The 18,651-nt window shown below is 41.4% G+C and overlaps 1 protein-coding gene and 1 long non-coding RNA gene across 3 annotated transcripts; one reads left to right on the top strand and one right to left on the bottom strand.

The window, feature by feature from the left end:
• The first annotated feature begins 957 nt into the window (after positions 1 to 957).
• LOC122154418 lies at positions 958 to 9,378 on the top strand. Its single transcript, XR_006166329.1, has 3 exons — positions 958 to 1,622; positions 7,559 to 7,615; positions 8,611 to 9,378. It is a non-coding gene; the product is annotated as an uncharacterized LOC122154418 (long non-coding RNA).
• Positions 9,379 to 9,510: 132 nt separating this feature from the next.
• LOC122154416 lies at positions 9,511 to 13,417 on the bottom strand. 2 transcript variants are annotated; one of them, XM_042802762.1, is made up of 2 exons: positions 12,167 to 13,417; positions 9,511 to 11,701 (listed from the first exon to the last, which is right to left on the bottom strand). In XM_042802762.1, the coding sequence occupies exons 1-2, from the start codon at positions 13,233 to 13,235 to the stop codon at positions 11,619 to 11,621; spliced, it is 1,152 nt and encodes a 383-aa protein (XP_042658696.1). In that variant the 5' UTR covers positions 13,236 to 13,417; the 3' UTR covers positions 9,511 to 11,618. The 2 variants fall into 2 exon arrangements, with proteins under 2 accessions (XP_042658696.1, XP_042658697.1); XM_042802763.1 differs by having other exon boundaries at positions 12,136 to 13,417.
• Positions 13,418 to 18,651: the final 5,234 nt, after the last annotated feature.

Genomic DNA, 18,651 nt, shown 5'->3' on the forward strand with positions numbered 1-18,651 from the left:
TGCTCCGGCATGGGACACCCCCGCACGCTGCAATCCTCCCAGCGCCGAATCGCAGCAGCGGGGGCTGCTTCTTCCGGCAGGGTCCCGGGTGCCTTCGGGCGCAGCCGCCTGAATTGGGCATGTGGGGCCCCTCACAGGCCATAAATCAGTGTCTGCTCCACTGTAGATCTCCATGGGTGGCAGGGGGGGCCGCCCTGCCGTCTCCCCACAGGATACAGGGGGGTCTCTGCTCCGGCACACCTCCCCCCTCCTTTCTCCCTCCGTTCCTCCACTGACCTCGGTGTTCACGCAAATGTCACAACTCTTCCTTGCAAGTCCAACTCCTCCTCCCAGGTCCTGTCTTAACTATGTTGTCACGGAGGAGCAGGTAATTGGCTCAGTTTTGGTGCAGAGGTGGAGCTGACTTGGAGCTGGGGGAGCTTTGAGAAGCTTCTCCCAGGGGGCCACAGCTGTATCCCCCTCCCCTGCTACCAAAAACCCCACCACTCACTCAAACCCAGGATGGTGCTGAAACTGTCAGTCCTCTAAAGAGTAAAACTAGGAAAAAAATCTGTTTGATTTGGTGGTTGTAAAAGTGAAGCCTGCAGTTGGTAGGAAATGAGGAGATTTTGGCTGTTTGTCTGCTTTGAGACAAATTAATAATACTGGGGAATACCTTGCAGCCCAGAAGCTGGCTAGTTCCAGTCTGAGCTGTTTCCTTAGGCTTTCATGGATGCCGATTAATTAGTATGTCTCTTCCTGTTTCTTTTCAGCCTGGAGTTCAGCTGAATGAGTACCTCAGGAGAACCAAAGCCTCTGTTGCCAAAAGGCTTTAATTTGCCCTCTGTTTGGTCAGCCCTGACCAGAGGTTTGCACGTTGCACTTTCCTATGTCTTGCATCTGAAGATTTACATAAAGGAAAGAATACCCTGAAGCTTTTGCATTCTAATGGGTGAAAATGAACCGCGAAGCATATATCCTTGAGGGTTCTGAGAAAGAAGGGAGACAGTTGTAATCTTTTTTCTGGTTTTGCCCAGCTGAACTTGTCTCCCAGAGGAACAGCTGTATTGCAGAGAAGAGAAGCTGTCCCATTGAAGTAGCTGCAGATGCAGCGTACGTAGCTGGAAATCCCATTGCACCTACACCCTTTCGTAAGTGATCCCTCCAAAACTGAGGCTTCTCCTGGACGTTCCTGGTGAGGCCCATCGTGTGACGGAGATAGAGATTATATTGCTCTAAAGAAGAAAAGGATACCCTTGTCTCTTTACTTATAAACATTTTATTTTACAAAATGATTCAAGGATTGTTGCATTCTACCTGTAAGAAAAACCTTCTGAACTACCCATTGGTCAAGAAGATAAAAGGTGCACTAAAAGCTATGAGTGAAAACTTGGGAGCAACTCTGATTTTAAGACATTGAAATTATTGTATGGTTGAAGATACTGAAAGCACAGTTGTTCCTCTAGAAAATGAAGAGATAAATGAGTTGCGATATATTAGCTGTTGCACATTTAGCTGATGCTTCCAAGATGTTGGCATACTTATTAAGTTTATGGCCACGGCAAGTAGACTGCAGATAAACTTTAGCAGCTTCAGCATCTCCCCAAGTCATGAATTTACAGAATTCCTGATGTATTCCCAGGGTCAGTGAGTTGAATTGGTTTTGAGATTGGAAAGTTTTGTCACAGAGTTATAATAGTCTCAAAGATCTAACTTGCTTGCTTTAAGTGGTATAGTAGATATTGGAGCCAAGAGAAAATACGTAATAAGTCATCTTTGTGATATTGTGAGCTTTGAGTCTTGTTTGAGTGAAGGAGAAGAGCAAAATTCTAACTGGGTGCTAAGGATAGTCTCATTTCACAGTGTAAAAATGTCAAAAGAATGTTTGTTTCTGTTTCTGACCGTGGTGTGTAAAATACACCATAGTCACCTTGTGTACTTGAGATGTTCTCAGATGTCCCTGACACCTACCGAAACCAAATGCTGTATTCAATTGGTTCTGTTATCTCCCATGTATTTCTGCTAGTTCTCCAGTTATTCCTGTAGGGAGACTTCTCTCCCTCTCTCTCTCTCTCTCTCTTTCTTTTTTAATATTTTTTTGGTAGTCCTCTAGGATACAGATATTTCAGAGACGTCATGCATCCGTAATGTCTAAATGGCTCCTTCTTCTTTCCTTTCCCCTTCCACCACAATCAAGAAATTCCAGACAGAAGCTCTTTGGTGTCAGTAACAGCTGCACAGCAGATAATTTTTTGCATCCTCAGAGGTGTCATAGTTGTAACTCCACATATGCAGTTGTGATACACATGTATATTAAGCATCTTCCCGTCTTTAAGTTTCCTCAAGGCTCTTCTGATCATTCTTGATTCAGCATTTTCCTCTATGTTCTGCTCCTGGTTAGAAGTAGCTCCTTTCAACAGAAAGAAGTTGAGATAATCTGTTGTAAACTTGATTTTTAGGAAATTTTAATATTTTGCAGTCCTGTGTTGTGATTCAAAAATTGTGCCCCCTTCTTTCATCTCTGGGGTTTATAATAAGGTGTCAGCAACGATCTAGTGCATCTGGGAGCTTGCATCAATGCCTGAGAGAGCCATATGTGTCTGCTTCAAACAAGGCTATAGAAAAGTGTTCCACTAGGCAACTCAGGTGTCATCCACCTTCTGGGCAACCCTGCAGCTAGTTAGCTTAATGGTGTATTCCTCTGACTTGTCGTTTCTGTGAAGCAGACTCCAGTTTTCCTCTCTGTTCAAATTAACACCAAAATCTCTGTGCTCTGGTCAAAAAAACATGCCGATTCTGGAGACTGTCAGGAAGTTTGTGGCTTGATGGGTTTGATCTATTTATGTACTTCAGGATGTTGCACTCCCAAATTCTGCGTGAGCACATTGTTAGGAGATTGCTCCAGCCTTCTTGTGTGGGGAGCCCGTGCAGGGCAGGAGCGTGGGCAGAGGGAGCCACAGATGAGATGCAAGACCTGAGTGACCTTAGGTGCATGTAGAAATCCAGTCATGCTGCTGCTACTTTAAGGTATTATTTGAGCACACGGAGCTGTGTGAGGATTGCCTCCCGCAGCAGTCAGAGCTGGGATTGTCATAGTAAACATTTGACCCAGCTACATAGAGTAAACCAGGTGACCATTTCACTCGGTGGCTTTAACGGAAACGCTTATTCAAGATGAAGGGGTTCACAGTCTTCAACATCCCCATTCTAGCTGTGATATTCTCGGATGGCCCTGCAAAGTCAGAGTTCCAGGAGTGGTGATGGAAATGTACTGTGTGACAAGAAGCCCTGTAAACTTCAGATATTGCTCATTCTTAGTGTGGTAAAAGAGAGCCCATTGGGACCGACTGCCATCGCTATTTTCTTGTCCCATCCACTCTAGCATTTCTTTTTAGTCCACAGAGGCTGAGTCACTGTTGCAAATTCTGGGGTGATGTGATTTCTAACCTGTCTGTGAGTCAGAGTTGAGTTGAGAAGGGGGCAAAACAACAGGAGAAATGCAAATCTAGATGAAAAGAATGTTTTATGTTAATGGCACTTCTATTCATGTGTTGAGGCAATCTGGTGGCTTAATGTGTAAAAATGCATATGCGCATTCAGACCACTATACAGTCAGGTCCATCAGTAGATCTTCATTTCTGTCTTGCAAGGGAGTTTTCCTGCAGCATCCCATTGATTTCAGTGTGCATAGAGACCATTGCAGCTTTTTCTGAATTCAGCTGCTTGCATGGTTGGAACCAACACAGTGCCATCTCCTGAGTCTGGTAAATTTTACCTGACAGCCATTGTTTAAGAAGTAGTGGACATGGATAAAAATACTTCGTGAACTTGAAGAGAAAATGGGTAGTCTCTGCAGGTCCTAAATAGGGCTACGAAATCGATCCTAAATAAGAAACAGAGAAGAAATTGCTTCTTGGCTGTACACTTGAGGCCTCTCTTCCGACAGGTGTAAAACATTGTTTTGTGGGCACAGTAGCAGCTCTGAGCTGAAAAAGTAGGTGAGAGTGAAATCAGGACAATTCCATGGAAGAGAGTAGAGTTGTGGAGGCAAAACGGGGATTGAAGAGGTGAACTGTACTCCCTCTAGCTTCATCTTCAAATGATACAAAGGGATTTGTAGAATAATTCAGGTCAGAAGGGACCTTCTGGAGTTCATCTAGTCCAGCCTGCAGTAATAGGACTGAGGCTTTTCTAAAGAAATACTCTTGAATCTAGAAATTTGTTATTTAGATCTTAAAACTTGATATTTTTTTCATATATTTTGAATTGCTTGTGTTTGGGCAGAAGTGCAGCAAAGGTCAAGTGGAGAAAAGTAAAGTATGAAAAACACCCTTAATTCTCTGAGTAAGTGCCAAAAAAAGAGCAAAGTTGACCTGAACTCTTGTTGCAGGTGGGAGGGAGTTACCATCCCATGAGTAGCTGGAAGCTGTTGCATGTGTTTAAAGTAACCAATGCTGTTTTGTTTCCCTGAAATATTCCCTTCTAAGTGTTGTTGATGTAATTAGTAAAGAATCTTGCCTTTTACTTTCTGAGAAGGGAAACAGCTGACCGTTCTTCACTCACATGAACGTACGTATTTTTATTTGTATTCCATTTGCCACGTGGCTGCTATCCACTGTTAGATAAAACAGTCAGAGAAACTGTTCCACATCACCTGGTAAAACATAAAGGTTCTCTCAGAGGTAACTGATGGGTCAGAGTAACATTGAGTAAGCTTTTTTGTGAGAAAGGGATTTTACATCTTGCTGGAAAGCTTACTGTATCAAAACTTGATTGTTTTAAAACAGAATGAAAAAAGCATTTTTGCCCTTTTCCACAAAAACTACATTTATATTGGACCAGTGTGTTCTCCTGTAGTCTTGTGTGATACCATGCAAAATAAAAGGAAAAATAATTCAGAATGAAAAGTCATAACATTATGGAATACTGTAAAATTTCTACCTTATAAAATGCCTCTTTCATTTTTTATTTCATAATTCATGTCATCAGAAGAACATTTTACAATAAATCTTTCTGGTTTGATACGTTGTTTTTTTTCTGATGGAAAACAGATCCACAGGGGCATTTCTGACAAGAACTGAAAACGTCTTGTTTGGGAGCGTTGTTCTGTATTATTTAGTTATGTTTATTTGTTTTGTATTTGTTTGGTTGTTTTTTTTAGTTCCTTTACTTTGCATTTCCACTGCAAATCTGAATTTGCTCAGGGAGATTGCTAAAACTCTGTTGTTCTGATGCTTCATTCTCTTCTGTTCCTTCATTCTCTTCATACTGGTTTTGCCATGTAAGAGTATATATTACTGTAGAGGAGATAGGGTCTCTTCGAGGTTGGTCTCAGATGTTGAATATGGCTTGTCTGACTCGATAGCTAGCAATATTAGTATTTTCTTAATTTCTTACATGTACAGATACTACGCAAGATCCTCATTATTTTTGTATTTTTTTTGTATCTCCTACTGCCGATTTCCCAGTTTTGTTTACCTGCCGCTAATCCTATGTAGTTTAGCAGTTCCTACAAACAGAAGAAGACTTCTACAGAAACCTGATAATTTTGAACCCACTTTATGTTTCTGTTTGCTTTGAGTTGAGGCTGATACTAAACCAAACAAGGTTTTGCTTCTGAAGAGCACGGTACTGGCTATGTTGAGTCTTCTTCCCATTGGCCAAGTGTTTTCATTCATCCAGCACTTTGTATGTGTTGATGGATCTGTGATTTTCCTGTCATTCAGTGTTCTTGTCCAGTTAGGCAGAAGTGCTGTGCTACAGAAGAAGATTACATGCTTGACTTTTGCTGAAGTAATTAACATACAACTGGACTGCCTTCTCCAGTTTAGTTTATGTATGCTAAGATAGCTTTGTAACACATACTGACCAAAACAAGGGGATGCAGGATGGCAGTGCAGCTTCCTGGAGTAATTTCTGGAATGCTGTTGCTTGGGTCTCACAGTGACAGTGTTTGAAGTCCTTGTCTTTGTATTAGGATATTCAGCATAGGAGAAAAGAAAAAAGGACATACACAGGTATTTGACTTTGGAAAGTTGTCATGCTTGCTGAGTGGTTTCTGTTTAGCACTATTTTGTGTTATCATCTTTATGCTACTGAAGTTAAAAGAAAAATGCTTAGAAAATCAGTGAGAAAGGAGGAGTGTCTTTGACTTTCACCTGCCAAGTTTCTTCTGTGAGCTTGCATGTGTGCGAGGCTCGGATGCTGTACCAGTCAGTAGGCTTATTAGGCTTATTTCAACATTGCTCAACAGAGCCGAGACCTTGAATACGCAATTAAGGATGGACACATCTCTAACTTGAGTAGCGGAACAAGCTGTAGTAAGGTATCACATCAAAGTCTGACCCACTAGAAATGGTAGATGATACAAAAACACTCACTTAATTTTAAAGTACCTGCTCTTTAGGTCTGCTGAAGTGATTAGTCACCTTTTTGGTTTCTGTTTAACTGATTGCTGACACAGCGTATTTTTTTGTTCAAGGTTTTTCATATCAAAGTAAATTACAAGATACAGGATGGATTTGTTTTGTGAACATCCCTTTTACAGTCAAAACTTCACATGCTGCTGGAGTATGTCTGTTTTCACCAGAACTATGAATATGCTAGAAAGGAGCTCTTCTTAAAACTTGTAATTGAGTCAAGTCTGGAAATTAATAATGCCAGCCGAGTGCTACAAGTGCATACGATAATTACTTGTATGCTTGCTAAAAGTTGTGGAGTGGCTGGAAGCAAATAGGCATGTTGTGAGCGATCCAGACCGAGGGGTCTCACAACCACAGCTGTTGTGAAGGACATATGCAAGGTCGAAGGAGATAAGGAAATTGGGGTTTTGAGAAACTGCCTATGTTGCAAAGAGGTAAGGAGGTTGGAATGTAAAAAAGAAGATAACAAGATGCATAAACAGAATGTAGGTACGGCAGAGCAAGGCGTGTGAACGAGCAGCTTTAAGCTATTAGCAACCAAACGTAACGCGTGCGCTTTGTGCTAGTGTATAAATTGCTGTGTATCCTTTAATAAAGTGGCATTAACTTGATCACAATGATCGTGCATGTTGTGTCTGAGACTTCCGCGTCACCACGCTGCACTAAGCAATCCCTGTCTGTCTTCTTCCTTTCCCTGGGAACACACAAACACTAATCAGAGCCAGAACAGCGCTTTTAGGCTCACGGCGAGAACTTCTCACAGAAAGCGCTCGCACGTACGATCGTCGCTGTACAGCAGCCTCCCCTCCAAACTACCACGGTACGCTAAGCCATCCAGCTCTCTCTGCTTCCTTTGCCTAGGAACACACAAACAGTACGCAGAGGCTGTACAAGCTCTTTTAGGTTCCTGGCGAACTTAAACTGCTTTGTGCTTATATTGTCTGTAAATGTGGCTCGAGTGATGCCCAGCAACTTGGGTGAATCGTATTGTTTATTATTTACCTATTTTAGGAGGGTGGGGTATTAATCCCATATGACTTTCTGCTTTTTTACATTGGTTTATACTTGGCTTTCACTAGTGTGACATTCATCTGTAACCCTGTGGTCAGTCTGCTGTGAAAATAATCCTAACGTATTGTATATTCTGTATCCTGTAGGCAAAGATGAAGGAATTGTTTGAAGCATGGTGAAAACTGTCTGATTCTCAACAGCAGGTATGTCAGTGGGTTTTGGTGAGGCTCTGATCTAATTGGAAAATTACAAACTGGAGTCAAAATTAATAAATTCATAGGAAATCTTGAACTCGGTTGCTCAAAATATAATACTGAGGACAATACTCTGAGATCTTATTTGTACGCCTTGAAAAAGATTGTCATTTTTATTCCAGTAGTGACCATTTCTTTCACAGTGTTGATGAAATGTGAGTCAGTGGGATGGGATGGAAGTTCTGTATGCCTGGAAATGGATGCTGAGCGGCATCTAGGGAGGAAGGTGGAATAATCTGCAACAGTTTGGGTTTTTTCTAATAATACTTATTTTTAAATGCCAGCATAGTAATTTGCTGCTCATGGAAAGACTTTGGACAGGTAAAAGCAACAGAAATCTACAGGTAATGTGCACGCAGTAATTTATTAATTTTGGTTGTCTTGAGGATACTTTTTTGCCAGCTTTCTCAGTGTATTGAAATACGAGCCTGCAGATGGGGGTATTGAAAATTGGAGGGGTGCTATACTGAAATCTAATCTAAACCTCCCAATTTTCAAGTATTCTGTACCTTACCGTCCTTCCTCCTGAATGCCCTTCTTCCAGATTGTTTTGAATGCGTTCTTAGAACATGCACTATGTTCATGTTTTTTTCTGTAGAAAAAGAATTTGAAATAGTTCTGCAGAAATATCTGTTCCTGTTTCTTACATAAGCCATCTCTCTCAGACTAGTACTCCCATAAAAAGCCTTAGCTGTTAGTAGTCGTACTGAATAAACTTCCTCTTCAGGGATGTCAATCTGTTGACATAACCACAGTTCAATACTAAGGTTTTGTATTTTTATGTTGGATGTTTTTTGAATTTTCTGAAGGTGAAAGTGGACGCCTGGGATGTGCACTACACAGGTCTTGTAGTAAGTCACCTCTGTATCAAAGAGGAGGATGTGACATGGCAGTTATGCTGACAAAGCCCCTTCTGTAACTGTTGATACCTTATTTTCTCCCAGCCATACGTGCAGCTTGCTGAAGATGATAAGGTTCGGTACGAGAATGAAATGCAGTTGTGGGAAGCAAAAATAGTCAAGCTTGGATGCGAAGACCTGATACGTTCCAGAAAGCAAAATCCAGAAAAGAAAACTGCTGAAACCTGTAAACAAAGCTGAAAGAGCCAAAGCTTCTTCATATGAAAACGAGGCGAAGTTAAAGTTGAAAAAATCGGAAGAATGAAATGGTTAAGTATTTTATATTTGATGCCCTTTGGTTGTCATGTCTTTGTCCTGCTGTGTTAATGCTGCAGTCTGCATTAGCACCAAAATTTGGAGAACCCATAAAGGGCCCACTGGAGAAGCAGAAAAGATGATCATGTAAGAGAGTGTTATAAATTGAGACTACAATGGGTTGTAATCCAATTAAAATTTTATTAATTATAGCAAGTAGAATATGAGCAAAACCAGCGCTGGACGACAGGGGAGTCTGTGCTCCACCAACTGCCGTACTGAGTAGAACAGACTGTCCCTTTTTATGCATCCTGACTCCCGCGTTCATAGAGTGGTGGAGATACTATATTTCAACTGTTGCTAGGGGTCTAGAGTGGTGGAGATACTCTGCGCATGTTCCAACTGTTGCTAGGGGGTCGTTTTCTGCCTCCTGGTGGTCGATGATATCCTTATATGGAGTTGTTTTTCTTCTGTTTGTTTTCTTGGAATATCTTGTGATTTGCAGCGTCAGCCATGTGTGCACAAGCAACACATGATTCCATGAGCGATCTCCCCTTCTCTTGTTATCCGACCTTTAAGTCTTAATAAACAATATACTTAGCTCATAGTTTCTCACAATCCCCCCTTTTTCTTTTTATCCTACTATTGTTTATTAGACGCTACTTTCATTCTTAGCACTGCAAGCAAGCCTTCTTCCACAATTCCAGCATTTATCACAACATTCACAGGGTAATATCTCACAATTACAATCATAATTCTTACGTGGTATAACGCATTCACAACAATCTTCATCATCTATGTCTTCATTAATAGATACACTTTTATATTTTACCTCAGACCTTAAAATAAGTAATTTAGCTATGTCGAACCGTTCTCTAATAAAGTGTAAAATATAGCGTATTATACAAGGTCCAAATATATGTCCCAGAATCAATATAATAAGCGGTCCTGCTAAAGCAGATAACAAAGTAGTTAGCCAAGGTGAAACATTAAACCAGTTTTCATACCACGATCTGCCCGTCTCACGATCTTTTTTACGTTGATCTAACCTTTTCCGGAGTTCAGACATGGTGTCCTGGACTATTCCCGTATGGTCAGCAAAAGAACAGCATTCTTCATTTAGAGCTACACATAACCCTCCTTCCTTTAAGAACAATAGGTCTAATCCTCTTCTATTTTGCAGCACTACCTCTGATAAAGACTTTACTGAAGTGGCTAAATTTTGTATAGATCGTTCTATTTTTGCTAACTCCTCATCTACAGCCATCTGTAAACTTTGTAATTCCTGACCTTTTACTAGGGAGGCTATGCCTGTACCTGCTCCAACTCCGCCCGCTATCAGCAGAGTAGCTAGGGTTACCACTGTAATTGGCTCTCGTTTTTGTCTATTCAGATCTCCTTCAAAGTGGCGTAACACCTCCTCAGAGGTGTGATAGATCAGACGAGGAACAATAATCACCTGTATGCAAAACTGAGATTGACTAAACACGTTTAAGGATAGGCAAGGCGTTACTCCGATGTCTGAACAAACCCACTTAGCTCCTGGTGTCGGGATAGCCCATTTGTCATTTTGATCCTTGTGTCTTTTTATATTGGTGTTAGTGATTGTTTGGTTGCACAAGGGCTGATACCTTTTGGGAACTGTACCTATACATTTTCCTTGACCTGTTACTAATTGAATAGTAATTCCTTGTGTATGGTTCCTCTGGTCATCCCATTGGCATTCTTGTGGGTTTGAACCACTAGACCATTGAATCCTATCTGGTATTCCGATTGCCTCAAAATATGGTGGTCTAATACTGTAACATAACCAGCATTCCTTAGTTAAATTTGGTTTACTTTCATTAAGGGTACGATAAGAGGCTCGCATTAAATCCCATAAGGGGTCTTTAGATTCTGACACTCCTGAATCCCTAACTAAAGAGTACTCAGTCACCATGTCTTTAGTTGTTCTATCTGTTACTGATAAAATGTTTGGACGAATGGTTGTGACACTTGTGGGAACCATCCTTTTCTTAGGAAAAATGGGTGAATTTAGGACTGAGTTTGGTCCTACTGGTAAGGGATCGTGAGGCATCGGTCTTTTCATTATTTGAAAGATTCCTCCTCTGTCTCCACCCGGTTCCCAATATCTAATTCCCCAATATTTTCCTGCTAACCATTGATCGTTGTCTGGGGTTTTAATTGTTATGTTAATACTTTTACAATATCCGTCATTGTTACAGTGTCCGAATACACGTCCATCGCTTCCTATGTGAGGTCTCTTACACTTTTCTGGTGACCACTTTATTTCTAGATATTCGTCTCCAGATGTGGACCACTCAGAGGCCCATGTTTCGCATCCCCAATAGCCACAGTAATAGTGACCTGGAAGGTTACAATAACTTCTTCCAGGATTGGACGCGGGACATATGTAGATTGGTTTGCACAGATCAGCTTTGTCTTTACGGTGTCCAGTAATTAGATCGCGCAAACTCACATTAAAACTAAATGTACCCGGTGTAGCCCGTGCTTGAATTGGATTATTTGGATGTTGTATGTTTGTTATTGTCCAATTCATAGGTTCATGAGGGTTTCCTCCTTTTGCCTGGGCTATTATCAGTAACAAGACTAACGGTATACCAGGAAAAAGGGTGTTTGTCACTTTTGCCAATTTAAGTATATTTTTACCAGTCCTGGGGAAGTTAGACCATTGCTGCTTTTGCGTCCCATTGTTCTGATTCTCTTCTCCACGGTTTGTTCCTCCTCTGCCTCGCCCGTCGACTCGGTTGCTTCGAGTCACGGGGTGTACCATCTTCTCAGCAGCAAGGGAATTCTTCAGGAGAACAGCTGTTTCGGGCTTTCTGCCTGTTTATATAGGCTTCCCACTTTGCAGCTTTAACTAATGGGACAAAGCAAGACACAGTACTTCCCTTCTGCACTTTATAGCCAAGATTTCAGCTACAAAGTGGATCGGTTTGTCAGATTGGTACCGATAATATTGAGGGTTTATTTCTTTGGCAAAACTTTCCCACCACTCATGGGATTCCCCAAATAATTTCTTGTCTCATTTCTCACATTATGTCCACCATTTATCCTGGTATGCCTTGCACCTAAAACAAGCAAATGGGTAACAGTTACAGTTTAAATGATTACACCTAACTCATATATTTAAAATGCATACATTACTTATATCAGTATATTTTCTATATTTTAACAATTTTCTCTACCCCACTTTGTGCATTTCCATGAACAAGGAAATTATTATTGCAAGTAAAAACAGCAATATACACTTTATACCAAGAGGCAATGTGGCAAAATGCTCAAAGTCTCTATCATTATCTCTTCAGGGTTATCTTGGTATCACCTGGAGTACTAATTACTTTCCATTGAGGTTTCGTCACGGGGCCTTTAATGCGACTGGCATGAGTCCATCCACGCTCAGCAGTCCGGACAGCTGTTTCTGTTGTTAGTAAAACAAGATAAGGTCCCTCCCAATTGGGTTTTAGGGTTTCTTCCTTCCATACTTTAACCAATATCCAATCCCCAGGTTTAACATTGTGAATTTTTAAGTCCAACGGGGGTCGTTGCACAATCAGTCTGTGTTCCCAAAGCTTATTACGATGTTCTGCTAATTGTGAAACATATTCATTAATCACATGGTCTCGAATTAAAACATTTGTTTGTGGATTTTCAATTCTATAGGACATTCCATACACCATTTCAAACGCTGATATTCCCACATCCGCTCGGGGTCTGGTTCTGAGAATTAATAGTGCCATGGGTATGCACTTAATCCATGACAATTTGGTTTCTATCATTAATTTAGTCAGAATAGTTTTGATTTCTCCATTCATCCTTTCAACTTTTCCCGAACTTTGTGGATGCCATGGTGTATAGTATTCCCACTTAATACCCAAGCTTTCGGTTAGATCTCTAACAATTTTTGACACAAAGTGTGTTCCTCTGTCCGAGTCGATTACTTCAGGCACTCCATATCGAGGTATAATGTGTTCAAGTAACACTTTAGTAACTTGGTTAGCAGTTGCCCTGGAGGTAGGAAAAGCCTCAACATAATGTGTTAAATGATCCACCATTACTAATAAATATTTATAACGCCCTACCCTAGGTAGTTCAGTAAAATCCACTTGTATGTGTGAGAAAGGTCTGTATGCTGGGGAACGTCCTCCAAGAGGTTTTTGTCTCATGTTGTTTCGATTAACCTTTTGACAGGTCTCGCAGGCTGCCGTGACTGTCTTTGCTATGTTATATACGCCTATACAGGCAAACTGTTGATTGAAATGATCAACTAATGCCTGGGTTCCCCAGTGTGTTTTGCTGTGTATTTTTGAAAATATTTCGAGTGCTATGCCTTTTGGCAAGACTTCCCTCCCATCTGGCAATATGTATTTACCCTCTTGTTCCTTAGCTCCCATTTGTTCTAGTTTTTCCTTTTCTGCAGACTCAAAGCTCAAATTTTTACTAACAGATACTTGTTGTATCGTCAAAATCGTATTATAATTGCCTGCCACTCATTTTGCTTCTGTATCAGCTGCATTATTTCCCCTAACTTGATAACTTGTACCTCGCTGGTGTCCCTTTATATGTACAACTGCTATTTTATTCAGCATTTTCAATGCCCCCAGAACTCGCCGAATTAATTCCGGGTGTATCAGTTCTTTTCCCTGCGAGTTAACAAATCCTCTTTCCTCCCATATTTTCCCAAAAGTGTGTACTACCCCGAACGCATAGCGTGAGTCTGTATATATAGTTCCATCCTTTCCCTTCAGTGATACTAATGCTTTCCACAATGCATACAGCTCACAGGCTTGAGCAGACCAGCTGGCACTCAGGGGGCCTGATTCTATTGTCTTAAATTCTCCTTTTTCCAACTTAACAACGGCATATCCGGACAATCGTTTACCTTCTACTATTCGTGATGATCCTTCTATAAATAATACTTCCCCACATTGTAGTTCTTCTTCTTCTAGGTCTGGCCTAATACGTGTCTGCTGTTCAATTGTTTGGAAACAATTGTGCAATAGTTCATTACCTTCTCCTGGGTACAAAAATTCAGCGGGATTAACTGCTCCAATAGTTTTCAAAGTTAATTTAGGGGGTTCTATAAGTATTCCTTCATATTTCAATAATCGACTATCTGTAAGCCATTTTTCTGCTTTTTGTTGTAACACTCCTCTTATATTATGAGGCGCATATAGGACAATTTCCCCATTAAAGGTAATACGGTTTGTTTCTTCCAGTAATAAGGCAGCGGCAACTATGATCTGTAAACAACTTGGCCAACCCCTGCTCACAGGGTCCAACAGCTTTGATAGGTATGCTAGCGGTTTCTTTTGTCCGGCCCATTCCTGAGTTAATACTCCGAATGCCGTTCCTTCATGTATGTTAACAAATAAATGGAATGGCCGCTTTAAATCTGGCAGACTTAAAACCGGTGCTTGACTTAGCTCCCTTTTGAGACTGGCAAACTGCTCTTGATCCTGAGGGGTCCACTTGGGTATTTTGTCTTTAGACAATTGTTCATATAGGAATTTAGCCTTAAAACTGTAGTTCTCTATCCATTGTCTACAATATCCAAATAGCCCTAATGCCTGCCGAATTTGCCTCTTAGTGACAGGCATAGGTAGTTCCAGAATTCCTTTAATGCGCTCTGGATCCAGTATCTTTTTGCCGTTAAACAAATAATGCCCCAAATATTTCACTTTTTCCTCCACAAATTGTAACTTTTCTTGTGATACCCTTAGTCCCTTTTGTGCAAGGAAGTTTAGGAGTCGAATGCTTTCTTTTCTTACATTCTCCTGATTATTCCCTGCTATAAGCAGATCATCTACATATTGTAAAAGCACATTTCCCGTTTGTACCTGGTATTCCTTCAATAGCTCTTCCAGGGCCTGGCCAAACAGATTAGGGGACTCAGTGAACCCTTGGGGGAGCACGGTCCGTCTCAATTGTTGTCTACGGCCTGTTTCTATATCTTCCCATTCAAAGGCAAAATAATCACGGCATTCTTCTGCCAGTGGACAGGCCCAAAAGGCATCCTTTAAATCAACCACGCTATACCAGGAATTATGGGGTCCTAGTTTGCTTAGCAGTGTGTATGGATTTGCCACTACAGGGAACTGGGTGATAGTTCTTTTGTTTATTTCCCTTAAATCATGCACGAGCCGATATTTCCCATTCGGTTTCTTTACAGGCAGAATGGGGGTGTTAAAGGGTGACATACAAGGCTCTAAGATTCCTCGTGCTAATAATCGATCAATTTCTGGTTTCAATCCTCTCCGTCCTTCTAGGGATATGGGATATTGCTTTATCCTCACAGGTATGTGGGGTTCAGAAATTTGGATTTTAATCGGTGGGATTTCCAGTCTACTAATTGTGTCCGGAGAATACCAGACATTGGGGTCAATTTGGTTTTGATCATCCATGGTCAAAGTATAAGCAAACACTGTTAGTTCTTGATTTTTTACTTTAATTTCTAATTGCAATTCAACAATTAAATCTCGCCCTAGCAGATTAAATTCTGCTTCAGGGACGAGCAAGAGTTCACCCATTCCAAATTTATTTTCAGTTTCGAATATTACATTTTTGATTTTGCTTACTTTAAAGGGTTCTCCTTTTGCCCCAATTACTTGTACTTTTCAGGGGAGATTTTACATCCCTCGGGTATTTGTCTAATAGTCGATTTTTCAGCCCCAGTATCTACTAAAAAGGTGAACTCTTGTTTATGGGGACCTATTTTTAATTTTATCAAGGGCTCACGATGACTCCGGTCCCCTAAAATATAGAGCCCCTGACTTCCCTATTCCGTTTTTAATATTTCCTCATCCCTGATCCTTTCTCTGCAACTCCTTTTTATATGTCCCTTCTTTCCACAGTAAAAACAAAATCTCTGATCCTTCTTTACTACTACATTCCCCTGTTTCGTTTCGGCAGATCTGTGTTCATTTGTCCGCCCTTTACGATCTTCTCTGACCGCTGCTACCATCATTTTTATTTGTCGCTTGCTGCTCTCTTCTTCTCTCCTTACATATACTTTCTGAGCTTCCCTCAATAATTCATCTAACCCTCTATTCTGCCAGTCTTCTAACTTTTCAATCTTCTTTCTGATATCCTCCCACGATTTTGCCACAGAGTTTTGAGGAGCGCTTGCCCTAAAGGGTCGTCTGGATTTACCCCGGAGTACAGCTGAAGGGCTTTCCTCAGTCGTTCCAGCCACTCAGTAGGGCTTTCATCTTTCTTTTGCATTTTATTAAATGCTTTATTGATATTCTGGCCACGGGGTACTGCTTCTCTAATCCCTTGAATTACTATAGTTCTTAGGTCCTGCATATGAGTTCTATGCACCGGATCCTGATTATCCCAATTAGGTCTTTGGAGTGGCCATTTAACATCTGCTTGAGGTCCCTGAGCATGTTGAGCATCCCACAATCTCATTCCTGCTCGTCTAATCATGTCTCTTTCCTCGGTAGTAAATAATTGACCAAGGATAGATTGCATTTCATCCCAAGTATAAAGGTTTGGTCCCAAAAATTGATCTAATCTTTCCGCCACTCCGAGTGGGTCCTCAATTAGGTTTCCCATCTCGGTTCTTTTAAAATCTCGTAGGTCTACTGAGCTTAGGGGTACAGAAATATATCCAATCACAGGTTGAGGTCCCCCCATGGGCATTTCCCTTAAAGGATACATCTGAGCTGCCCCTTTTTGACTTCTAGTCACGCGTCTAGGAGGAGGGGGAGACCCTTGTTCTGATTCTGGTGGGGGAGTGGGCGCTCTGGGGACCTCTGGAGGGACTGCGGGAGCAGGCGGGGGAGTGTAAGGAGGGGGAATTAGAAGAGTTTTATCTAACTCTTCCTTCTTTTTCTTTTGTTCAGTTTTTATTTCATTCAGCGGGTAAAGTCTAGCTCTCGGTTTCTCGAGCCACACTTCCGCATATTGACTCTCTTCCGGGTTAAGGGATTTTTTACTATTAACCCAGAGGTTTAATTGCTGTCTTACCCAATCTTCTTCTGACCCATAGACTGGCCAAAAGACATGTTTAGAAATCTTCTTCCCTCCCCATATCTTACTACAGTATTCTATCGTCTTCTGCTTATCTTTCCCTAGGGTTCCAGGGAAGTATTCCCAGTTGTCTAAGATGTATGCCAGAGGGGTATTCTTAGGTACAGTGGGTACCCTTCCCATGGGAGTCGAAGGCTTGCTGCCCTTCGCCCCCATCTTCTGAATTATCTCCAAACACACACTCACTCGCTCCCCTTGTTCCTGGCCCAGTCCCTCGCAGGAAATGGGAAACGCAGTACTTAAGGGTCCGCACTTGCTTGGTTCAGTATATCGAACCTCTCATTCGCTATAATTCAGGAAACCCAATCCCGCCCGAACGGTAAACCCGCGAATAAATCCGCAATATACCTACGCATCCCGCGTCTTCGTCCGGACTCCTGTGCACAGAATTTTTATGGGATTTTACCGGTTTTTCCTTTGCTCATTATTCTAGAATTTAGGTTCGTCGGTAAGGATGGGGTGGGCTATCAGTCGCGGGGCCGCGGATTGCCGTGGGGCGCCTCCCCGGAGGACAGATATCCACCGTTCCTTATCCGAGTTACGGCACCAGAAATTGTTATAAATTGAGACTACAATGGGTGGTAATCCAATTAAAATTTTATTAATTATAGCAAGTAGAATATGAGCAAAAACAGCGCTGGACGACAGGGGAGTCTGTGCTCCACCAACTGCCGTACTGAGTAGAACAGACTGTCCCTTTTTATGCATCCTGACTCCCGCGTTCATAGAGTGGTGGAGATACTATATTTCAACTGTTGCTAGGGGTCTAGAGTGGTGGAGATACTCTGCGCATGTTCCAACTGTTGCTAGGGGGTCGTTTTCTGCCTCCTGGTGGTCGATGATATCCTTATATGGAGTTGTTTTTCTTCTGTTTGTTTTCTTGGAATATCTTGTGATTTGCAGCGTCAGCCATGTGTGCACAAGCAACACATGATTCCATGAGCGATCTCCCCTTCTCTTGTTATCCGACCTTTAAGTCTTAATAAACAATATACTTAGCTCATAGTTTCTCACAAGAGGATGCGGTATCTCTCAGAACTGACTGAAATAATCATTGCAGGTGTAGCCTCAACTGTACAACAGTAACTGGTTAATCAAGCTGTGAATAGTGATACTCACGGACATCAGCAGAGCTCTCCAGTAATGGTAGATAACGGCTAGCTTTTATAAGATACTTTTTATGAAAGCAAGAATATTCTGCAATGTTACCATCTAAATGCTGTAAATAAGAGCTGAAATCTGAGTTAATGCTGCTGTGTTTTATTCCCTCCATGGTATTGGTAGCGAAATGTTCTACATTTCAACAAAAGGCACAGGAAGGTAAAATACTAACTTTTATTTCACGCATCTTTTTGTACGAATCATTAAGTGTATACCACCTGATGTTGCATTTCATTAAAGACCATATGAGTTTTGTGTAAACGTATCTTTACAGGACTTTTATTCCATGGCTTTGTTTGGATACATGCAAACACTTTTGCCTTCCTGTTGTCACATTTGGGACAGCCTGGAAGGAAGAGACTATGTGTGAACTGTTAGAACTTTGAGTTTGGATGTAATAAATGTAGGTATTTTGAAGAGGTGCTTGTTTTTTTCTACCGGGGTCTGTCTGCCTTAGTGAAAGCCTCATAGGAACTTTGGAGAGTCTATTTTTAGAAGGAAGGCAAGCTTTTTCAGTAGGCAGTGGATTTCATCCATCCCGAATGACTCACAAAAGCCAGCAAAGCTTCGTTTCTACCAGTGGGAAGTGGAAAGCCAAAGAGGAGTTGCTCG

The sequence above is a fragment of the Tyto alba genome, unplaced genomic scaffold (assembly GCF_018691265.1).
Source record: "Tyto alba isolate M040663 unplaced genomic scaffold, T.alba_DEE_v4.0 Super-Scaffold_39, whole genome shotgun sequence".
Classification (NCBI taxonomy): Eukaryota; Metazoa; Chordata; class Aves; order Strigiformes; family Tytonidae; genus Tyto; species Tyto alba.

Coding starts and splice junctions, on each gene's coding strand:
- LOC122154416 (XM_042802762.1), bottom strand. CDS start 13,235: ATGGGAGCTAAGGAACAAGAGGGTAAATACATATTGCCAGATGGGAGG. Junction 11,702..12,166: donor GAAAGTAATTAGTACTCCAG/GTGATACCAAGA, acceptor TTGTCCCATTAG/TTAAAGCTGCAAAGTGGGAA.